The sequence below is a fragment of the Triticum aestivum genome, chromosome 2D (genome assembly GCF_018294505.1).
Source record: "Triticum aestivum cultivar Chinese Spring chromosome 2D, IWGSC CS RefSeq v2.1, whole genome shotgun sequence".
Classification (NCBI taxonomy): domain Eukaryota; kingdom Viridiplantae; phylum Streptophyta; class Magnoliopsida; order Poales; family Poaceae; genus Triticum; species Triticum aestivum.
In genome coordinates this window covers 524,824,675-524,848,862 of record NC_057799.1, presented here as the reverse complement: position 1 = coordinate 524,848,862, position 24,188 = coordinate 524,824,675, and the positions used below count along the sequence as shown (strand labels likewise).

Below are 24,188 nucleotides of genomic sequence, written 5' to 3'. Positions count from 1 at the left end.
TATTTCATGGACAGTGATAAAAACTGGGTGAGATTGATAGATCATAAGTATAGAACCAACAAACCTAATTTGTTGTGGTCCAAACAGGGTGTGGGATCTCCCTTTTGGAAAGGGGTTAGTTGGGCTCTTGAAGGTGTAAGGCTTTTTTTAGATGTAACTTGGGCAATGGCAATAAGATCAGCTTCTGGGATGACACCTGGGTGGGGGATTCTTCCCTAAAAACTCAATTCTGGGAGGTTTATGAAATTTGTCAACAACAGCAATGTGTAGTCTCGGAGGTGTGGGATGGTTTCAGCCTGAAACTCACCTTCAGCAGGTGTGTGGGTGCTGAGTTTATGGAAAGGTGGCATGACCTGATCCGGGTCATTTCTACCAAAAATCTGACCAATGAGGAGGACCAACCTGTTTGGTTGCTGGAACCATCAGGGGTCTACTCGGTCAAATCCTTTTACAGCATGATCAACTGGGGTGGGGTATCTACCCCTATCTGGAATTTTTTTGGAAAATTGTTGTGCCTCACACATACTTAGTCTTTTTGTGGCTGGCTTTTAATAATAAAATTCTTACCAGAGACAACCTGAATAAAAGGAGGGTGGTAGAGAACATAAACTGTTTATACTGTAATGAGAAGGAATCAGTTCGCCACCTGTTCTTTGAATGTGTAGTTGCCAAACAGATTTGGAGTGATGTTACTGATTCTTTTGGGTTTAATATTCCTAATAATATGACTGAGCTGTCTTCCTTTTGGAGTATGAATAACAAGAAAACTGTCATCAATATTGCTTGTGTTGCTGCCATTTGGGGCATTTGGACTATGCGTAACGATATCTGTTTTCAGGGCGTGCCATGGACAAGCACCCGTGCGATCTTGGAGAGGATCAACGTGTCTCTACATCAATGGAAGATCCTTTGCGGGGGCGATCAATCGGTGTTGATGCGACGCTGCCTTCAGCTCCTAGATCGGTGAAGAGGCGAGCTGCTCAGGATCGCCTGGGTTGGGAACTGAGAACGTGCGTGAAGAAGACCCGGGGCGGAGCGCTGAAGGCTCCTTCGGGTTGATTGGTGAGGGAGAGAAGAACAAGAGACCGGTGGTCGCTCTATTCTCTATGATACTCTCTGGCTTAGTTCGGCTGGTGGTTATGTGGTTTGCCTTGTATGGTAGTAGACGTTCTTTCCTTCGACAGTTGATACAGTTCGATTTGGCGCGTTTAGGCCGTAGCTTTGCGTTTTTATGTTTTCCGGTCTGCCATTCCGGGTAGACTCGATCGCTTGTAACAGTTATGGTGACTTGTGTTGCCCCTTTTTTAAATAAAAATGGGGTGGGGGGAAACCCCTTTTAATCAAAAAGTAATGAACTTTGTGTTCGCAAAGCATCTCTATGGCATTCCCAACTTTTACCAGCAGAAAGAACCTAAAAGAAGTTCAGTAAAATGTTCCATTGGTGCAGCTTCACATCAGCAACTGCCATTGCAACCTATAATTTTTTTATTACTATTTTTGGATTCACCAATAGTGAAGAACTACATATCGGACAGTGTACCATCAGCAGGTAGAAACTGTGTCGGCATGAAAAGCCATCGTCGCACATGGCATTTTGTCGATCACCTTGTGATGTAAGCAGTGAAATCATCTAGGTCCTTGCGCGACGAACCGCCGTCAGCCACGGAGGCTCGAACGGCATCCCCGAGCGCCCTTGCCCGTTGCCGGACGGCCATTCCTTTGTCGGAGATCATGGCCTCCTCGATGACTTCCTGGATGGCCTTCGCCGTGACCACCTCACTGTGCTTCTCCCATGGGCGCACGAGGATGCCGGCCTTGAGGTAGTTGCAGACAAGCTCCGCGTCCCACGGCTGATCGCAGTGCATGGGCCATGCCAGAATCGGCTTGCCGTGGCTCATGCTCTCCATGGTCGAGTTCCAGCCACAGTGGCTCATGAACGCCGCCGTGGCGCTGTGCGCTAGGATGTCCAGCTGCGGCGCCCACCCGGTGATCACCAGCCCCGTCCCTTCGGTGTGCTTGGTGAACTCTGATAGAAACTTCTCGTGGCGGCTCTCGCCGGCCTCCACGAATATGTCGCCGCGGTCGGCGTCGCGCAGCACCCATATGAACCTCTGTCTGCTGCCGCGCAGTGCTGCTGCAAGCTCCTCGATTTGCTCCGCTCGCAGAGACGACGTCGTGCCGAAGGACACGTAGAGCACCGACGCCGGAGGCTGCTTGTCGAGCCAGTTCAGGCACTCGTGCCGCTGCTTGCTCTGCTTCGACGCGCTGTCGTCGAGCAGTGGGTTTAGCGGTCCGATGGCGAAGAGCTTCTTGCCGTCGGCGGCCAGGTGCCCGGCGACGACGTCGATGAAATCACCCTCCAGCGCGCGGCATGTGTTTGCCAGGATGCCCGCGCCGGTCGAGATCTGTTTCGCCGGTCTGGCCCGGCTGGCGTACTCTATGAACTCCTTGGTCGCATAGCGCTCGACGGAGCTGAGGACGACGCCGTTCTCACGCAGTAGCCGGTGGTTGGCGTCGATTCTTCCGACGAGCATCGACACGGCCACGCAGTTCAGCCCGAACGCCTCGCCGTTGGGCAGCCGCGCGGCCTCCTCGGCGGCGAAGGCGTTGATGCGGTCGTGCACTACGACCACGCGGCGGCAGGAACCGGAGAGGTCCTCGAGAAGAGCCGCGAGCGGGGCGCGCGCGCTGGCGGTGTAGGCCTCGAACAGGGGCATGAGGTGGGAGGGGAAGGGCGAGTCGGCGGTGGGGTCTGGAGGCGGCGAGACGTAGCTGGAGATGCCGAGGTCGTGGAACTGGATCGACCGGAGCGCCTCCTCGCCCCAGCCGTGCACGCGCGTGCGCGCCTGCCGGATGTGCTGCGCGGCCGCGGCGTAGTGCACGTCCACGCCGCGCGACGCCAGCTGCAGCGACAGGTGCAGCAGCTGGTTGAGGTGCCCCTGCGCCGGGAACGGCACCGCCACGACGGCCACAGAATCCATTGCGTGCTCCGCTCCCCCCATCACCGTTCTGTGGTGCTGAGTGGCCGACGAGATGAGACTGAACGCCACAGTGTAGGCGGGCTATATGTAGGCGGCAGCGAGCAATCCAGAAGCCAGCAAAGGAGAGTTGGCAGAACAGGTCACAGTGCAAGCCAGCAAATCTCGGGTGAAGCTCCAAATCTCCGGTCATTTATTTTCTCTGGGTCGACGATGATTCGCAGATAATACGCTTACCAAGCCAAATCTTCCAAGAAATGCTTATCGTCATGGCTCAGGTCATGGCAATCGCCGGGTCGCAGTTCGCCGACTAATACACTTACCAGATCTCTACTCGTAAGGGAAAGGGGAAGTTAATAGAAAGGAAAGTTGGTAGCCTGGTACCAGATCTCTTACTGATTTTTCTCATTCCCACTAAAAACCAAATCTCGTTAAAGGGGGAGATCATGTTTCGTGCTTCATTTAGCACGTGTTGCTTCATTTTAATCACGTTAATAATAAGTAATTAAAAATTCAGAAATCCCATCATATATGTGAGATCACCTTCCTAAAATATAGATTTAATTTTTTTCTTGATAACATTACAAAACAAAATAGGGTATTCCTCGATAACAAATCATTAATCCCGCGTACTATGTCATTTATTATTATCGTTATCTCTGCTATTAATTGATAATCACATTTTTTAATACAATAGAAATAACATATATTTTTCTTATGGACATATGCATCTGTGCGCGCCTGCGGAGGGACGTCGTGCGCGACACCATGGAGGACGCCGTGGCCGGGCTTGACGCCGACGCGATACTCGAGAATGCCAAGGCGTGGATCACGGCGTCGGGGATCATCGTGACGGAAGGCTGGTCGTCGGACCACCAACCACCACTTACAGGCATTCGTGGACGCAGTCTTATTATTTTTCTTCTTAGTCATACAGAGAGACAGACATGCTACATTCTCAAATCAAGTGTATCCATTTAAATGTCAAGAATTTCGTTAAGGATGACGCGGAATCCAGCCAAGCGGGTGATGACGAGGTAACTATCATTTCCTCCGACTCAGAGCCCTTGCCAAGATAGAAAATTTGACGAGTGATCCGGAAAGTAAGGTTTTCTAACCCTTTAGCTCACTTGGATCCCAACTTTATTTTGAAGCAACAACAGCATGAGAACCGGCGCAGAACCCGGACCAGTGGAGGCGGAGAACTTTCCTCCGGTTTACCTAACACACCAGCCCCACGCAAGCGCCGAAATGAGGTACTTCCACATTCCAACTTTATTTATTCCAAAACATGACTTATTCATCAAATATTAAACCCCTCTGGCTCAAATTACCAGGGAACCTCTCACTCTTCGTCTGGCGATTCATCTCAGACTCAGCTTCCGGCTTTCAAGACTGCCCCTGGGTACCAACTTTATCTGTGTTTTTCAATATCTTTAAATTCATACTGACTTTTGGACTCCCCTTGCAGTGGGAAAGCAAAGCCTAGCAAAAAGGCTAAGATAAACAAGCCAACAGAGAACCACAAGACTCATGAACCGGAAAAGCAAGCACCAATATCTGAGACCTCCGTGCAACAGCCGGAGAGAACTGCTGATGACCCGCCGCCAGAAAATCGTGGTACCTCTGCTGATCATATAGTTGTTGATCCCTTGGGCACTGAACCGCCAAGCCCAATCAAGCCTTCAAAGCCAGACACTGAAGAAGTTCTAGTCACTGGCACTGGTTTTCAAGAACCGGGGAATCCTATTGCTCTGGCCAAACATTCTGCCAAGGAAGAATTGGTTGAAAGGCGCAAGGTCAAATTTGACATGGCCAACTATTCTCATCTGAGCATTAGCGAAATCCTCTCCGGCTATCTTAATCAAGTACACAGCAGCCGTGATCTGGAGATTGACATGGTCAAGCACATGCATCAGAAACATGAGGTATCAATTCTCACTTTTATATAAGATACATTCCTTTAGCCCCCAAGTGACCAAGTCTACTGAATATGATAGAACATAATATCTTGTAGACTTGTTAGATAGCCTTTAGCTATGCATCTGAATCAAAAACCTGTAGCCCCCAAGGGCCGGTTAAACTTATCAAGATAAGTCGGGACTTCCGATAATCAACTTTGTGCAGGTAATCCCCAAGGGCCGGCTTAAACTATTAATTTGAACCGGGTCTTCAGTTATAATAATCAATTTTGCGATTGTAGCCACCAAGGGCCGGTTTAATCCATATGAATAAACCGGGACTTATCATTGTCACCAAATTATGAACCGGAGTCACCTGCCATTGCATCATAAAATAAACTGTGTATGCATTAGCCCCCAAGTGCCAAGTGCTATTGCTTGCAAAGGGCTTGGGACTTATCAATATGTACTGTTCCATAAAGAAACTTTCTGCACCCATTAGCTCCCAAGTGCCAAGTGCTATTGCTTGCAAAGGGCTTGGGACTTATAAATATATACTGCTTCATAATTCAAGTTTAGCTTGGATGAAAATGAAAAACTCAAAACTGGGTTTAATACTGAGAAGGCTGCCTGGGCTGAAGAGAAGGCTGCCCTGATCCAAAGGGCTGAAAAAGCCGAGGCCTCATTGGAGGAGGTCACCACAGAACTTACTGGGCTGAAACATCATGTCAATCAGATGATCTTTGCTATTTTTGGTAAGATCTTTTATAGTGAAGTGACTTTCCATCCTCCATGTTATAAACCGTCCGGTGACTTAATCATAATATGCCATGCAGGTCCCAGAAGCAGCAATCTTGGAAAGGAGATGCTGATAAAGCTCAAGGCGGGTTACACCTTAGTAGAACAACTATACACTGGAGCTCAGCGCACGATAGCCACCATCTCTCCAAGTAATCAAGCACCATCTCTTCTCAGCAATGTCTTAAGTCAACTTTCTGTCCTGCCTGCCAGAATTGAAGAAAAAAAGGCCGGTCGCTAGAGCCGGTGCCATTACGGCTTTAAGCCGGGCGAAGGCATGGCAGTCAGAATTAGACCCGGACGAGCTAGCCATTTGCTGCCCTAGTTTCAAAGAGGACGGGTCTCCCTTTGATAAGAAAGATTTTGCTGCATGTGTGAAGGAGATGCGTCCCTTGGCGAGCCTGCTTGTTGAAGAAACAGATCTGACCAAATATCAGGCGGCTTATACTGCAGAAAACCAGAAAATGCCCATGCCGGCTTACAAGATTGCAGACCTTATCCCTCCAATTCGTAAGCACACTTCTGTCGCTGAAATCGATCCGTCTGAGCTTATTGATGATGAAGCTGTATTTCAAGCCTTGACTGGCTTCAATTGGTCATCGCCTGACTTCCAGATGGTGGAGGGAGAAGAAGAACCGGCGTGGGATAACCCAGAAGCGTCAAACCGCCAAGACCAGGAGGACTGATCAGCTGGTCAGTTCTCAATTTTCATCATCAAGCATTGCTTGAAAAAACACTTAGTCATTTGGGCTCGCGGAGCCATGTAACAGGCTAGTTAAACTCTGATCTTCTGTGCCATCGTGCACGTTTTGTTGGCATAACACTGTCGATCTATCATTTAAAGACCCGCCACTTCTGCTCATGATATCATCAATTATGCATGTCAGTTTTATCTTTTTGCCTGCACACAAACAAATCACAAATGCCCTGGCAGTTTACCCCAGGGCAGGTCACAATACCCCATAAAAAACCACTAGTGACTAAACAGTCCATAACCAGGGCCGGTTTAATCACAACCTCGTATCATAATAAACAAATACCATACCTATGATATTTGTTCATACTGCCGACTTGTCATACGTCGTGTAGTAAAGATAATAGTCCAAAGACAGAAGCACAACACTCTGTTCAATTTTATTCATACTGCTGGCTTATCAACGCCGCACGCAGCAAGGGATAGCATCACAAAACTTAGAGTACAACACTCTTAAGTACATACCCTGGTGACTTAAAGTCCACAACCAGGCCGGGTTAACAAAACTCCGGATGAATTCATACATGAACCATAAGGCAACGTGGCCCTCATTGGTTTTCATTCATGTATTAATGTGTCACAAGAGACGAACCTCAAAAAATGTTCAAATCAAATATAAATCAGAAAACAAGGCTTTCATAGGCTGCCGAGCCTCAAAGTCAAGTGCTTTTCAAGGGCCGCATAGCCACTGAGTTAAACCTTCATTCAAACCTATAAGCCGGGCCTCACATGACCAATCGCCGTTTTAACCTTGACAAGTTCAGGGTCTTTATAAGATTGACTGTCAAGAGTACGACGAGTCATTCCAGGATTACCTGGGCAGAGTGGCAGACTTACAAAGGCAGGATAACCCAGATTTTTTGGTGAATACACCTGGCGTCCTAGCCTATTACAAGGGTCAACAAAGCTCTGTTCATTAACAAGGAGCCCCCAAGTAATATTTGAATTCCAGGCGTATAAGCCGGATCAGTAGGGTATTCATAGCTGTGCTCAATGAGCAGGAAGCCCTCAAGTATTTTGTAATCATGGCGTACAAGCCGGACCGAGAGGGTAATCATAGCTATGCTTAATAAGCAGGAAGCCCCCAAGTGATCATATGAAGTGACAATAAAGGATCATATTCTTAGAAATGAAACGACAGAAGCCCTGAATTCAGGGATGCCGGCTTTATTATATTCATCATAATATATACATTGTCAAAATATGTACATCACAAGAGCCGGTGGCTCAGGTGTAATAAGGCCGAAGATGAGCAATATTCACGGCCGGCGGGTCTCCTCCTCCGACGTGCGTGAGTCCTTGTGGTCTCGAACATCGATAAGGTAGTATGATCCATTGTTTAGATTTTTGCTGACCACAAAGGGCCCTTCCCAAGGTGGGGATAACTTGTGCATATCAGTTTGATCCTGTATGAGCCGGAGCACCAAATCTCTTTCTTGAAAGGTTCTGGTTTTAACCCGACGGCTATGATAATGACGCAGATCTTGCTGGTAAATCGCCGAACGAGCCGCCGCACGGTCACGCTCCTCATCCAACGGGTCAAAGAGCATCCTCACGTGCCTTTTCATTATCGGCTTCAACATAAGCCGCCACACGGGGCGAGTCATGACGGATGTCACTAGGGAGAACCGCCTCTGCTCCATAAACCATGAAGAAAGGGGTGTAACCCATAGATCTATTGGGGGTAGTATTGATACTCCATAACACTGAGGGCAATTCCTCCACCCAGCAACCCGGCGTCCTCTGCAAAGGGACCATAAGCCGGGGCTTGATACCTCTCAAAATTTCTTGATTGGCTCTTTCAGCTTGGCCATTGGACTGGGGGTGAGCCACTGACGATACATCAAGACGAATATGCTCTCGTTGACAAAATTCTTTCATAGCACCCTTGGACAGATTAGTGCCATTATCAGTGATAATACTGTGGGGAAAACCAAAACGGGAAATCACCTTTTAGATGAACTGAACCGCCGTTGCCGCATCACACTTACTGACTGGCTCTGCCTGAACCCACTTTGTGAATTTGTCAACCGCCACCAGAAGCTGGGTCTTTTTATCTTTGGACCGTTTGAAAGGTCCAACCATATCCAGCCCCCAAACCACAAACGACCAAGTAATTGGAATCATCCTCAATTCTTGAGCCGGCACATGAGCTCGTTTTGAAAATTTGTGACAGCCATCACATTTACTGACCAAATCCTCTGCATCAGCATGAGCCGTCAACCAATAAAATCCATGACGGAAAGCCTTGGCTACGAGATACTTAGAGCTGGCATGATGACCACAATCTCCTTCATGAATCTCTCGTAGAATCTCACAGCCTTCCTTAGGAGAAACACAATGTTGAAACACCCCTGTGACACTGCAGCGGTGCAACTCTCCATTGACAATAGTCATTGACTTAGACCGCCGGGTTATTTGCCTGGCCAAAGTTTCATCCTCAGGTAACTCGCCCCGGGTCATATAAGACAAATATGGAACTGTCCAATCAGGAATAGCATGAAGAGCCGCCACCAGTTGCGCCTCCGGGTCAGGAATAGCAAGATCTTCCTCTATAGGTAACTTGACTGAAGGGTTATGCAGGATATCCAGGAAAACGTTAGGTGGCACCGGCATATGCTGGGACCCTAACCAGCTCAAAGCATCAGCCGCCTCATTTTTCCTGCGATTAATGTGTTCCACTCGATAACCTTTGAAATGACCAGCAATAGCATCAACCTCCCGGCGATAAGCCGCCATGAGTGGATCCTTAGAATCCCAAGTGCCTGAAACTTGCTGAGCCACCAAATCTTAGTCATCAAAACACCTCACTCGGCTTAGATTCATCTCCTTAGCCATCCGAAGACCATGGAGCAAGGCTTCATACTCAGCTGCATTGTTAGTACAAGGGAACATCAACCTTAAAACATAACAAAATTTATCACCTTGTGGGGAAGTTAAGACAACTCCAGCCCCCGAGCCCTCCAACTACCTGGACCCATCGAAGTGAATAGTCCAATATATGTTATCCGGCTTCTCTTCAGTCATTTGCAGCTCCGTCCAATCATTGATGAAGTCCAAAAGCGCTTGAGACTTGATGGTTGTGCGAGGCATATATTTCAAACCATGGGGACCAAGTTACATGGCCCACTTGGCTACCCGACCTGTGGCTGAAGCAAATATGCCATAGAGGCAATAATAAAGTTATTATTTATTTCCTTATATCATGATAAATGTTTATTATTCATGCTAGAATTGTATTAACCGGAAACATGTTACATGTGTGAATACATAGACAAACAGAGTGTCACTAGTATGCCTCTACTTGACTAGCTCGTTAATCAAAGATGGTTATGTTTCCTAGCCATAGACAAAGAGTTGTCATTTGAATAACGGGATCACATCATTAGGAGAATGATGTGATTGACTTGACCCATTCCGTTAGCTTAGCACTTGATCGTTTAGTATGTTGCTATTGCTTTCTTCATGACTTATACAAGTTCCTATGACTATGAGATTATGCAACTCCCGTTTACCGGAGGAACACTTTGTGTGCTACCAAACGTCACAACGTAACTGGGTGATTATAAAGGTGCTCTACAGGTGTCTCCGAAGGTACTTGTTGGGTTGGCGTATTTCGAGATTAGGATTTGTCACTCCGATTGTCCGAGAGGTATCTCTGGGCCCACTCGGTAATGCACATCACTTAAGCCTTGCAAGCATTGCAACTAATGAGTTAGTTGCGGGATGATGTATTACAGAACGAGTAAAGAGACTTGCCGGTAATGAGATTGAACTAGGTATTGAGATACCGACGATCGAATCTCGGGCAAGTAACATACCGATGACAAAGGGAACAACGTATGTTGTTATGCGGTTTAACCGATAAAGATCTTCATAGAATATGTGGGAGCCAATATGAGCATCCAGGTTCCGCTATTGGTTATTGACCGGAGACGTGTCTCGGTCATGTCTACATAGTTCTCGAACATGTAGGGTCCGCACGCTTAAAGTTCGATGACGGTTATATTATGAGTTTATGTGTTTTGATGTACCGAAGGTAGTTCGGAGTCCCAGATGTGATCACGGACATGGCGAGGAGTCTCGAAATGGTCGAGACGTAAAGATCGATATATTGGACAACTATGTTTGGACACCGGAATGGTTCTCGGAGGTTTCAGACATTTATCGGAGTACCGAGGGTTACCGGAACCCCCGGGGAAGCTATTGGGCCTTATGGGCCTTAGTGGAAAGGAGAGAGGGTGGCCAGGAGGTGGCGCGCGGCCCCCCTTGCCCCAATCCGAATTGGGAAAGGGAAGGGGGAGGCGGGCCCCCTTCTTCTTGAAGGAAATATGCCCTAGTGGCAATAATAAAGTCATTATTTATTTCCTTATATCATGATAAATGTTTATTATTCATGCTAAATTGTATTAACCGGAAACATAATACTTGTGTGAATACATAGACAAACAGAGTGTCACTAGTATGCCTCTACTTGACTAGCTCGTTGATCAAAGATGGTTATGTTTCCTAGCCATAGACATGGGTTGTCATTTGATTAACGGGATCACATCATTAGGAGAATGATGTGATTGACTTGACCCATTCCGTTAGCTTAGCACTCGATCGTTTAGTATGTTGCTATTGCTTTCTTCATGACTTATACATGTTCCTATGACTATGAGATTATGCAACTCCCGTTTACCGGAGGAACACTTTGTGTGCTACCAAACGTCACAACGTAACTGGGTGATTATAAAGGTGCTCTACAGGTGTCTCCGAAGGTACTTGTTGGGTTGGCGTATTTCGAGATTAGGATTTGTCACTCCGATTGTCGGAGAGGTATCTCTGGGCCCACTCGGTAATGCACATCACTTAAGCCTTGCAAGCATTGCAACTAATGAGTTAGTTGCGGGATGATGTATTACGAAACGAGTAAAGAGACTTGCCGGTAACGAGATTGAACTAGGTATTGAGATACCGATGATCGAATCTCGGGCAAGTAACATACCGATGACAAAGGGAACAACGTATGTTGTTATGCGGTTTGACCGATAATGATGTTCGTAGAATATGTGGGAGCCAATATGAGCATCCAGGTTCCGCTATTGGTTATTGACCGGAGACGTGTCTCGGTCATGTCTACATAGTTCTCGAACACGTAGGGTCCGCACGCTTAAAGTTCGATGACGGTTATATTATGAGTTTATGAGTTTTGATGTACGTCCCGGATGTGATCACGGACATGACGAGGAGTCTCGAAATGGTCGAGACATGAAGATTGATATATTGGAAGCCTATATTTGGATATCGGAAATGTTCCGGGTGAAATCGGGATTTTACCGGAGTACCGAGGGGTTACCGGAACCCCCCAGGGGCTTAATGGGCCATAGTTGGCCTTAGTGGAGAAGAGGAGAGGCGGCCAGGGCAGGGCCGCGTGCCCCTCCCCCCCTAGTCCGAATAGGACAAGGAGAGGGGGGCGGCGCCCCCCTTTCCTTCCTCTCTCCCTCCTCTTTCCCCCTCCACTCCTAATCCAACAAGGAAAAGGGAGGGAGTCCTACTCCCGGTGGGAGTAGGACTCCTCCTGGCGTGCCCCCTCCTGGCCGGCCGCACCTCCCCCCTTGCTCCTTTATATACGGGGGCAGGGGGCACCCTAGAGACACAACAATTGATCGTTTGATCTTTTAGCCGTGTGCGGTGCCCCCCTCCACCATAGTCCACCTCGATAATACTGTAGCGGTGCTTAGGCGAAGCCCTGCGTCGGTAGAACATCATCATCGTCACCACGCCGTCGTGCTAACGAAACTCTCCCTCAACACTCGGCTGGATTGGAGTTCGAGGGACGTCATCGGGCTGAACGTGTGTTGAACTATGAGGTGCCGTGCGTTCGGTACTTGATCGGTCGGATCGTGAAGACGTACGACTACATCAACCGCGTTGTGCTAACGCTTCCGCTTTCAGTCTACGAGGGTACATGGACAACACTCTCCCGTCTCGTTGCTATGCATCACCATGATCTTGCGTGTGCGTAGGAATTTTTTTGAAATTACTACGTTCCCCAACAATGGCATCCGAGCCAGGTTTTATGCGTAGATGTCATATGCACGAGTAGAACACAAGTGAGTCGTGGGCGATATAAGTCATACTGCTTACCAGCATGTCATACTTTGGTTCGGCGGTATTGTTGGATGAAGCGGCCCGGACCGACATTACGCGTATGCTTACGCGAGACTGGTTCTACCGACGTGCTTTGCACATAGGTGGCTGGCGGGTGTCAGTTTCTCCAACTTTAGTTGAACCGAGTGTGGCCACGCCCGGTCCTTGCGAAGGTTAAAAAAGCACCAACTTGACAAACTATGGTTGTGGTTTTGATGCGTAGGTAAGAACGGTTCTTGCTAAGCCCAGTAGCAGCCACGTAAAACTTGCAACAACAAAGTAGAGGACGTCTAACTTGTTTTTGCAGGGCATGTTGTGATGTGATATGGTCAAGACATAATGCTAAATTTTATTGTATGAGATGATCATGTTTTGTAACCGAGTTATTGGCAACTGGCAGGAGCCATATGGTTGTCGCTTTATTGTATGCAATGCAATCGCCCTGTAATGCTTTACTTTATCACTAAGCAGTAGCGATAGTCGTAGAAGCATAAGATTGGCGAGACGACAACGATGCTACGATGGAGATCAAGGTGTCGCGCCGGTGACGATGGTGATCATGACGGTGCTTCGGAGATGGAGATCACAAGCACAAGATGATGATGGCCATATCATATCACTTATATTGATTGCATGTGATGTTTATCTTTTATGCATCTTATCTTGCCTTGATTGACGGTAGCATTATAAGATGATCTCTCACTAAATTTCAAGATAAAAGTGTTCTCCCTGAGTATGCACCGTTGCCAAAGTTCGTCGTGCCCAGACACCACGTGATGATCGGGTGTGATAAGCTCTACGTCCATCTACAACGGGTGCAAGCCAGTTTTGCACACGCAGAATACTCAGGTTAAACTTGACGAGCCTAGCATATGCAGATATGGCCTCGGAACACTGAGACCAAAAGGTCGAGCATGAATCATATAGTAGATATGATCAACATAGTGATGTTCACCATTGAAAGCTACTCCATTTCACGTGATGATCGGTTATGGTTTAGTTGATTTTGATCACGTGATCACTTAGAGGATTAGAGGGATGTCTTTCTAAGTGGGAGTTCTTAAGTAATATGATTAATTGAACTTAAATTCATCATGAACTTAGTACCTGATAGTATCTTGCTTGTCTATGTTGATTGTAGATAGATGGCTCGTGATGTTCCGTTGAATTTTAATGCGTTCCTTGAGAAAGCAAAGTTGAAAGATGATGGTAGCAACTACATGGACTGGGTCCATAACTTGAGGATTATCCTCATTGCTGCACAGAAGAATTTCGTCCTGGAAGCACCGCTAGGTGCCAAACCTGCTGCAGGAGCAACACCAGATGTTATGAACGTCTGGCAGAGCAAAGCTGATGACTACTCGATAGTTCAGTGCGCCATGCTTTACGGCTTAGAACCGGGACTTCAACGACGTTTTGAACGTGATGGAGCATATGAGATGTTCCAGGAGTTGAAGTTAATATTTCAAGAAAATGCCCGGATTGAGAGATATGAAGTCTCCAATAAGTTCTACAGCTGCAGGATGGAGGAGAATAGTTCTGTCAGTGAGCATATACTCAAAATGTCTGGGTATAACAATCACTTGATTCAACTGGGAGTTAATCTTCCGGATGATAGCGTCATTGACAGAATTCTTCAGTCACTGCCAGCAAGCTACAAGAGCTTTGTGATGAACTATAACATGCAAGGGATGGATAAGATGATTCCCGAGCTCTTCGCAATGCTAAAGGCTGCGGAGGTAGAAATCAAGAAGGAGCATCAAGTGTTGATGGTCAATAAGACCACCAGTTTCAGGAAAAAGGGCAAAGGGAAAAAGAAGGGGAATTTCAAGAAGAACAGCAAGCAAGTTGCTGCTCAAGAGAAGAAACCCAAGTCTGGACCTAAGCCTGAGACTGAGTGCTTCTACTGCAAGCGGACTGGTCACTGGAAGCGGAACTGCCCCAAGTATTTGGCGGATAAGAAGGAAGGCAAGGTGAACAAAGGTATATGTGATATACATGTTATTGATGTGTACCTTACCAGAGCTCGCAGTAGCACCTGGGTATTTGGTATTGTTTCTGTTGCTAATATTTGCAACTCGAAACAGGGACTACGGATTAAGCGAACACTGGCCAAAGACGAGGTGACGATGCGCGTGGGAAACGGTTCCAAAGTCGATGTGATCGCCATCGGCACGCTACCTCTACATCTACCTTCGGGATTAGTATTAGACCTAAATAATTTTATTTGGTGCCAGCGTTGAGCATGAACATTATATCTGGATCTTGTTTGATGCAAGACGGTTATTCATTTAAATCAGAGAATAATGGTTGTTCTATTTATATGAGTAATATCTTTTATGGTCATGCACCCTTGAAGAGTGGTCTATTTTTGATGAATCTCGATAGTAGTGATACACATATTCATAATGTTGAAGCCAAAAGATGCAAAGTTGATAATGATAGTGCAACTTATTTGTGGCACTGCCGTTTAGGTCATATCGGTGTAAAGCGCATGAAGAAACTCCATACTGATGGACTTTTGGAACCACTTGATTATGAATCACTTGGTACTTGCGAACCGTGCCTCATGGGCAAGATGACTAAAACGCCGTTCTCCGGAACTATGGAGAGAGCAACAGATTTGTTGGAAATCATACCTACAGATGCATGTGGTTCGATGAATATTGAGGCTCGTGGCGGATATCGTTATTTTCTCACCTTCACAGATGATTTGAGCAGATATGGGTATATCTACTTAATGAAACATAAGTCTAAAACATTTGAAAAGTTCAAAGAATTTCAGAGTGAAGTTGAAAATCATCGTAACAAGAAAATAAAATTTCTACGATCAGATCGTGGAGGAGAATATTTGAGTTACGAGTTTGGTCTACATTTGAAACAATGTGGAATAGTTTCGCAACTCACGCCACCCGGAACACAACAGCGTAATGGTGTGTCCGAATGTCGTAATCATACTTTACTAGATATGGTGCGATCTATGATGTCTCTTACTGATTTACCGCTATTGTTTTGGGGTTATGCTTTTGAGACGGCTGCATTCACGTTAAATAGGGCACCATCGAAATCAGTTGAGACGACGCCTTATGAACTGTGGTTTGGCAAGAAACCAAAGTTGTCGTTTCTTAAAGTTTGGGGCTGCGATGCTTATGTGAAAAAGCTTCAACCTGATAAGCTCGAGCCCAAATCGACGAAATGTGTCTTCATAGGATACCCAAAGGAGACTGTTGGGTACACCTTGTATCATAGATCTAAAGGCAAGACATTCGTTGCTAAGAATGGATCCTTTCTAGAGAAGGAGTTTCTGTCGAAAGAAGTGAGTGGGAGGAAAGTAGAACTTGATGAGGTAACTGTACCCGCTCCCTTGTTGGAAAGTAGTTCATCACAGAAATCGGTTCCTGTGACGCCTACACCAATTAGTGAGGAAGTTAATGATGATGATCATGGAATCAGATCAAGTTATTACTGAACCTCGTAGGTCAACCAGAGTAAGATCCGCACCAGAGTGGTACGGTAATCCTGTTCTGGAGGTTATGTTACTAGACCGTGACGAACCTATGAACTATGAAGAAGCGATGGTGAGCCCAGATTCCGCAAAATGGCTTGAGGCCATGAAATCTGAGATGGGATCCATGTATGAGAACAAAGTGTGGACTTTGGTTGACTTGCCCGATGATCGGCAAGCCATTGAGAATAAATGGATCTTCAAGAAGAAGACTGACGCTGACGGTAATGTTTCTGTCTGTAAAGCTCGACTTGTTGCGAAAGGTTTTCGACAAGTTCAAGGGATTGAATACGATGAGACTTTCTCACTCGTAGAGATGCTTAAGTCTGTCCGAATCATGTTAGCAATTGCCGCATTTTATGATTATGAAATTTGGCAAATGGATGTCAAAACTGCGTTCCTGAATGGATTTCTAGAAGAATAGTTGTATATGATGCAACCAGAAGGTTTTGTCGATCCAAAACGAGCTAACAAAGTGTGCAAGCTCTAGCGATCCATTTATGGACTGGTGCAAGCCTCTCGGAGTTGGAATAAACGCATTGATAGTGTGATCAAAGCATTTGGTTTTATACAGACTTTTGGAGAAGCCTGTATTTACAAGAAAGTGAGTGGGAGCTCTGTAGCATTTCTGATATTATATGTGGATGACATATTGTATATTGGAAATGATATAGAATTTCTTGATAGCATAAAGGGATACTTGAATAAGAGTTTTTCAATGAAGGACCTCGGTGGAGCTGCTTATATATTGGGCATCAAGATCTATAGAGATTGATCAAGACGCTTAATTGGACTTTCACAAAGCACATACCTTGACAAAGTTTTGAAGAAGTTCGAAATGGACCAAGCAAAGAAAGGGTTCTTGCCTGTGTTACAAGGTGTGAATTTGAGTAAGACTCAATGCCCGACCACTGCAGAAGATAGAGAGAAGATGAAAGATGTTCCCTATCCTTCAGCCATAGGCTCTATCATGTATGCAATGCTGTGTACCAGACCTGATGTGTGCCTTGCTATAAGTCTAGCAGGGAGGAACCAAAGTAATCCAGGAGTGGATCACTGGACAGCAGTCAAGAACATCCTGAAATACCTGAAAAGGACTAAGGATATGTTTCTCGTCTATGGAGGTGACAAAGAGCTCATTGTAAATGGTTACGATGATGCAAGCTTTGACACTGTTCCGGACGATTCTAAATCGCAAACCGGATACGTGTTTACATTGAACGGTGGAGCTGTCAGTTGGTGCAGTTCTAAACAAAGCGTCGTGGCGGGATCTACGTGTGAAGCGGAGTACATAGCTGCTTCGGATGCAGCAAATGAAGGAGTCTGGATGAAGGAGTTCATATCCGATCTAGGTGTCATACCTAGTGCATCGGGTCCAATAAAATCTTTTGTGACAATACTGGAGCAATTGCCTTGGCGAAGGAATCAAGATTTCACAAGAGAACCAAGCACATCAAGAGACGCTTCAATTCCATCCGGGATCAAGTCCAGGTGGGAGACATAGAAATTTGCAAGATACATACGGATCTGAATGTTGCAGACCCGTTGACTAAGCCTCTTCCACGAGCAAAACATGATCAGCACCAAGACTCCACGGGTGTTAGAATCATTACTGTGTAATCTAGATTATTGACTCTAGTGCAAGTGGGAGACTGAAGGAAATATGCCCTAGAGGCAATAATAAGTTATTATTTATTTCCTTATATCATGATAAATGGTTATTATTCATGCTAGAATTGTATTAACCGGAAACATAATACTTGTGTGAATACATAGACAAACAGAGTGTCACTTGTATGCCTCTACTTGACTAGCTCGTTGATCAAAGATTGTTATGTTTCCTAGCCATAGACATGGGTTGTCATTTCATTAACGGGATCACATCATTAGGAGAATGATGTGATTGACTTGACCCATTCCATTAGCTTAGCACTCGATCGTTTAGTATGTTGCTATTGCTTTCTTCATGACTTATACATGTTCCTATGACTATGAGATTATGCAACTCCTGTTTACCGGAGGAACACTTTGTGTGCTACCAAACGTCACAACATAACTGGGTGATTATAAAGGTGCTCTACAGGTGTCTCCGAAGGTACTTGTTGGGTTGGCGTATTTCGAGATTAGGATTTGTCACTCCGATTGTCGGAGAGGTATCTCTGGGCCCACTCGGTAATGCACATCACTTACGCCTTGCAAGCATTGCAACTAATGAGTTAGTTGTGGGATGATGTATTACGGAACGAGTAAAGAGACTTGCCGGTAATGAGATTGAACTAGGTATTGAGATACCGACGATCGAATCTCGGGCAAGTAACATACCGATGACAAAGGGAATAACGTATGTTGTTATACGGTCTGACTGATAAAGATCTTCGTAGAATATGTGGGAGCCAATACGAGCATCCAGGTTCCGCTGTTGGTTATTGACCGGAGACGTGTCTCGGTCATGTCTACATAGTTCTCGAACCCGTAGGGTCCGCACGCTTAACGTTTCGATGACAGTTATATTATGAGTTTATGAGTTTTGATGTACCGAAGGTTGTTCGGAGTCCAGGATGTGATCACGGACATGAGGAGGAGTCTCGAAATGGTCGAGACATGAATATTGATATATTGGAAGCCTATGTTTGGATATCGGAAATGTTCCGGGTGAAATCGGGATTTTACCGGAGTACCGAGGGGTTACCGGAACCCCCCGGGGGCTTAATGGGCCATAGTGGGCCTTAGTGGAGAAGAGGAGAGGCGGCCAGGGCAGGGCCGTGCGCCCCTCCCCCCTTGTCCGAATAGGACAAGGAGAGGGGGGCGGCGCCCCCCCTTTCCTTCCTCTCCCCCCCTCTTTCCCCATCCACTCCTAATCCAACAAGGAAAAGGGAGGGACTCCTACTCCCGGTGGGAGTAGGTCTCCTCCTGGCGCGCCCCCTCCTGGCCGGCCGCACCTCTCCCCTTGCTCCTTTATATACGGGGGCACCCTGGAGACACAACAATTGATCGTTTGATCTTTTAGCCGTGTGCGGTGCCCCCCTCCACCATAGTCCACCTTGATAATACTGTAGTGGTGCTTAGGCGAAGCCGTGCGTCGGTAGAACATCATCATCCTCACCACGCCGCCGTGCTGACAAAACTCTCCCTCAACACTCGGCTAGATCGGAGTTCGCGGGACGTCATCGGGCTGAACGTGTGCTGAACTCGGAGGTGCCGTGTGTTCGGTACTTGATCGGTCGGATCGTGAAGACATACGACTACATCAACCGTGTTGTGCTAACGCTTCCGCTTTCGGTCTACGAGGGTACGTGGACAACACTCTCCCCTCTCGTTGCTATGCATCACCATGATCTTGCGTGTGCGTAGGATTTTTTTTGAAATTACTACGTTCCCCAACACTCCTTCCTTCTCTCCACCTCCTCCTTCCCCCTTCTCCTACTTGGAATAGGAAAGGGGGGGCCAAACCTACTTGGAGTAGGATTGCCCCCCTTGGGCGCGCCTCTCCTCTAGGCCGGCCCTCTCCTCCTCCCCCCTTTATATACGGAGGAGGGGGGCACCACATAGACACAACAATTGATCCCTTGGATCTCTTAGCCGTGTGCGGTGCCCCCTCCACCATAATCCACCTCGGTCATATCGTAGTGGTGCTTAGGCGAAGCCCTGCAACGGTAGAACATCATCATCGTCACCATGCCGTCGTGCTGACGGAACTCTCCCTCAAAGCTCGGCTGGATCGGAGTTCGAGGGACATCATCGAGTTGAACGTGTGCTGAACTCGGAGGTGCCGTGCGTTCGGTACTTGATCGGTCGGATCGTGAAGATGTACAACTACATCAACCGCGTTGTGCTAACGCTTCCGCTTTCGGTCTACGAGGGTACGTGGACACACTCTCCCCTCTCGTTACTATGCATCACCATGATCTTGCGTGCGCGTAGGAATTTTTTTGAAATTACTACGTTCCCCAACAGTGGCATCCGAGCCAGGTTTTATGCGTTGATGTTATATGCACGAGTAGAACACAAGTGAGTTGTGGGCTATACAAGTCATACTGCTTACCAGCATGTCATACTTTGGTTCAGCGGTATTGTTGGATGAAGCGGCCCGGACCGACATTACGCGTACGCTTACGCGAGACTGGTTCTATCGACGTGCTTTGCACACAGGTGGATGGCGGGTGTTAGTTTCTCCAACTTTAGTTGAACCGAGTGTGGCTACGCCCGGTCCTTGAGGTTGTTAAAACAACACTAACTTGACGAACTATCGTTGTGGTTTTGATGCGTAGGTAAGAACGGTTCTTGCTCATCCCGTAGCAGCCACGTAAAACTTGCAACAACAAAGTAGGGGACGTCTAACTTGTTTTTGCAGGGTATGTTGTGATGTGATATGGTCAAGGCATCATGCTATATTTTATTGTATGAGATGATCATGTTTTGTAACCGAGTTATCGGCAACTGGCAGGAGCCATATGGTTGTCGCTTTATTGTATGCAGTGCAATCGCCCTGTAATTGCTTTACATTATCACTAAGCGGTAGCGATAGTCGTAGAAGCAATAGTTGGCGAGATGACAACGATGCTACGATGGAGATCAAGGTGTCGCGCTGGTGACGATGGTGATCATGATGGTGCTTCGGAGATGGAGATCACAAGCACAAGATGATGATGGCCATATCATATCACTTATATTGATTGCATGTGATGTTTATCTTTTATGCATCTTATCTTGCTTTGATTGACAGTAGCATTATAAGATGATCTCTCACTAAATTTCAAGATAAAAGTGTTCTCCCTGAGTATGCACCGTTGCCAAAGTTCGTCGTGCCCAGACACCACGTGATGATCGAGTGTGATAAGCTCTACGTCCATCTACAACGGGTGCAAGCCAGTTTTGCACACGCAGAATACTCAGGTTAAACTTGACGAGCCTAGCATATGCAGATATGGCCTCGGAACACTGAGACGGAAAGGTCGAGCGTGAATCATATAGTAGATATGATCAACATAGTGATGTTCACCATTGAAAACTACTCCATGTCACGTGATGATCGGTTATGGTTTAGTTGATTTGGATCACTTAGATGATTAGAGGGATGTCTATCTAAGTGGGAGTTCTTAAGTAATATGATTAATTGAACTTAAATTTATCATGAACTTAGTACCTGATAGTATTTTGCATGTCTATGTTTGTTGTAGATAGATGGCTCGTGATGTTCCGTTGAATTTTAATGCGTTCCTTGAGAAAGCAAAGTTGAAAGATGATTGTAGCAATTACACGGACTGGGTCCATAACTTGAGGATTATCCTCATTGCTGCATAGAAGAATTACGTCCTGGAAGCACCGCTAGGTGCCAAACCTGCTGCAGGAGCAACACCAGATGTTATGAACATCTGGCAGAGCAAAGCTGATGACTACTCGATAGTTCAGTGTGCCATGCTTTACGGCTTAGAACTGGGACTTCAACGACGTTTTGAACGTCATGGAGCATATGAGATGTTCCAGGAGTTGAAGTTAATATTTCAAGCAAATGTCCGGATTGAGAGATATGAAGTCTCCAATAAGTTCTACAGCTGCAAGATGGAGGAGAATAGTTCTGTCAGTGAGCATATACTCAGAATGTCTGGGTATAACAATCACTTGATTCAACTGGGAGCTAATCTTCCGGATGATAGCGTCATTGACAGAATTCTTCAATCACTACCACCAAGCAACAAGAGCTTCGTGATGAACTATAACATGCAAGGGATGGATAAGACGATTCCCGAGCTCTTCGCAATGCTAAAAGCTGCGGAGGTAGAAATCAAGAAAGAGCATCAAGTGTTGATGGTCAATAAGACCACCAGTTTCAAGAAAAAGGGCAAAGGGAAGAAGAAGGGGAACTTCAAGAAGAACAGCAAACAAGTTGCTGCTCAGGAGAAGAAACCCAAGTCTGGACCTAAGCCTAAGACTGAGTGCTTCTACTGCAAGCAGACTGGTCACTGGAAGCGGAACTGCCCCAAGTATTTGGCGGATAAGAAGGATGGCAAGGTGAACAAAGGTATATGTGATATACATGTTATTGATGTGTACCTTACCAGAGCTCGCAGTAGCACCTGGGTATCTGATACTGGTTCTGTTGCTAATATTTGCAACTCGAAGTAGGGACTACGGATTAAGCGGACACTGGCTAAGGACGAGGTGACGATGCGCGTGGGAAACGGTTCCAAAGTCGATGTGATCGCCGTCGGCACGCTACCTCTACATCTACCTTCAGGATTAGTATTAGACCTAAAAAATTGTTATTTGGTGCCAGCGTTGAGCATGAACTATATATCTGGATCTTGTTTGATGCGAGACGGTTATTCATTTAAATCAGAGAATAATGGTTGTTCTATTTATATGAGTAATATCTTTTATGGTCATGCACCCTTGAAGATTGGTCTATTTTTGGTGAATCTCGATTTTAGTGATACACATATTCATAATGTTGAAGCCAAAAGATGCAGAGTTGATAATGATAGTGCAACTTATTTGTGGCACTGCCGTTTGGGTCATATTGGTGTAAAGCGCATGAAGAAACTCCATACTGATGGACTTTTGGAATCACTTGATTATGAATCACTTGGTACTTGCGAACCATGCCTCATGGGCAAGATGACTAAAACGCTGTTCTCCGGAACTATGGAGCGAGCAACTGATTTATTGGAGATCATACATACTGATGTATGTGGTACAATGAATGTTGAGGCTCGCGGCGGGTATCATTATTTTCTCACCTTCACAGATGATTTAAGAAGATATGGGTATATCTACTTAATGAAACATAAGTCTGAAACATTTGAAAAGTTCAAAGAATTTCAGAGTGAAGTTGAAAATCATCGTAACAAGAAAATAAAGTTTCTACAATCTGATCGTGGAGGAGAATATTTGAGTTACGAGTTTGGTCTACATTTGAAACAATGCGGAATAGTTTCGCAACTCACGCCACCCGGAACACCACAGCGTAATGGTGTGTCTGAATGTCGTAATCGTACTTTACTAGATATGGTGCGATCTATGATGTCTCTTACTGATTTACCGCTATCGTTTTGGGGTTATGATTTAGAGACGGGCGCATTCACGTTAAATAGGGCACCATCAAAATCCGTTGAGACGACGCCTTGTGAACTGTGGTTTGGCAAGAAACCAAAGTTGTCGTTTCTTAAAGTTTGGGGCTGCGATGCTTATGTGAAAAAGCTTCAACCTGATAAGCTCGAACCCAAGTCGGAGAAATGTGTCTTCATAGGATACCCAAAGGAAACTGTTGGGTACACCTTCTATCACAGATCCGAAGGCAAGACATTCGTTGCCAAGAATGGATCCTTTCTAGAGAAGGAGTTTCTCTCGAAAGAAGTGAGTGGGAGGAAAGTAGAACTTGATGAGGTAATTGTACCTGCTCCCTTATTAGAAAGTAGTTCATCACAGAAACCGGTTCTTGTGACGTCTATACCAATTAATGAGGAAGTTAATGATGATGATCATGAAACTTCAGATCAAGTTGTTACTGAACCTCGTAGGTCAACCAGAGTAAGATCTGCACCAGAGTGGTACGGTAATCCTGTTCTGGAGGTTATGTTACTAGACCATGACGAACCTACAAACTATGAAGAAGCGATGGTGAGCCCAGATTAGTGAGGAAGTTAATGATGATGATCATGGAATCAGATCAAGTTGTTACTGAACCTCGTAGGTCAACCAGAGTAAGATCCGCACCAGAGTGGTATGGTAATCCTGTTCTGGAGGTTATGTTACTAGACCGTGACGAACCTATGAACTATGAAGAAGCGATGGTGAGCCCAGATTCCGCAAAATGGCTTGAGGCCATGAAATCTGAGATGGGATCCATGTATGAGAACAAAGTGTGGACTTTGGTTGACTTGCCCGATGATCGGCAGGCCATCGAGAATAAATGGATCTTCAAGAAGAAGACTGACGCTGACGGTAATGTTACTGCCTATAAAGCTCGACTTGTTGCAAAAGGTTTTCGACAAGTTCAAGGGGTTGACTACGATGAGACTTTCTCACCCGTAGCGATGCTTAAGTCTGTCCGAATCATGTTAGCAATTGACGCATTTTATGATTATGAAATTTGGCAAATGGATGTCAAAACTGCATTC

The 24,188-nt window shown here is 46.0% G+C and overlaps 1 protein-coding gene across 1 annotated transcript; it reads right to left on the bottom strand.

Annotated features, from left to right (window-relative positions):
• Positions 1-1,462: 1,462 nt before the first annotated feature.
• Positions 1,463-3,183, bottom strand: LOC123054212 (putative cis-zeatin O-glucosyltransferase). The gene has a single exon (XM_044477931.1). The coding sequence runs from the start codon at positions 3,000-3,002 to the stop codon at positions 1,602-1,604; it is 1,401 nt and encodes a 466-aa protein (XP_044333866.1). The 5' UTR covers positions 3,003-3,183; the 3' UTR covers positions 1,463-1,601.
• Positions 3,184-24,188: the final 21,005 nt, after the last annotated feature.

Coding starts and splice junctions, on each gene's coding strand:
- LOC123054212 (XM_044477931.1), bottom strand. CDS start 3,002: ATGGGGGGAGCGGAGCACGCAATGGATTCTGTGGCCGTCGTGGCGGTG.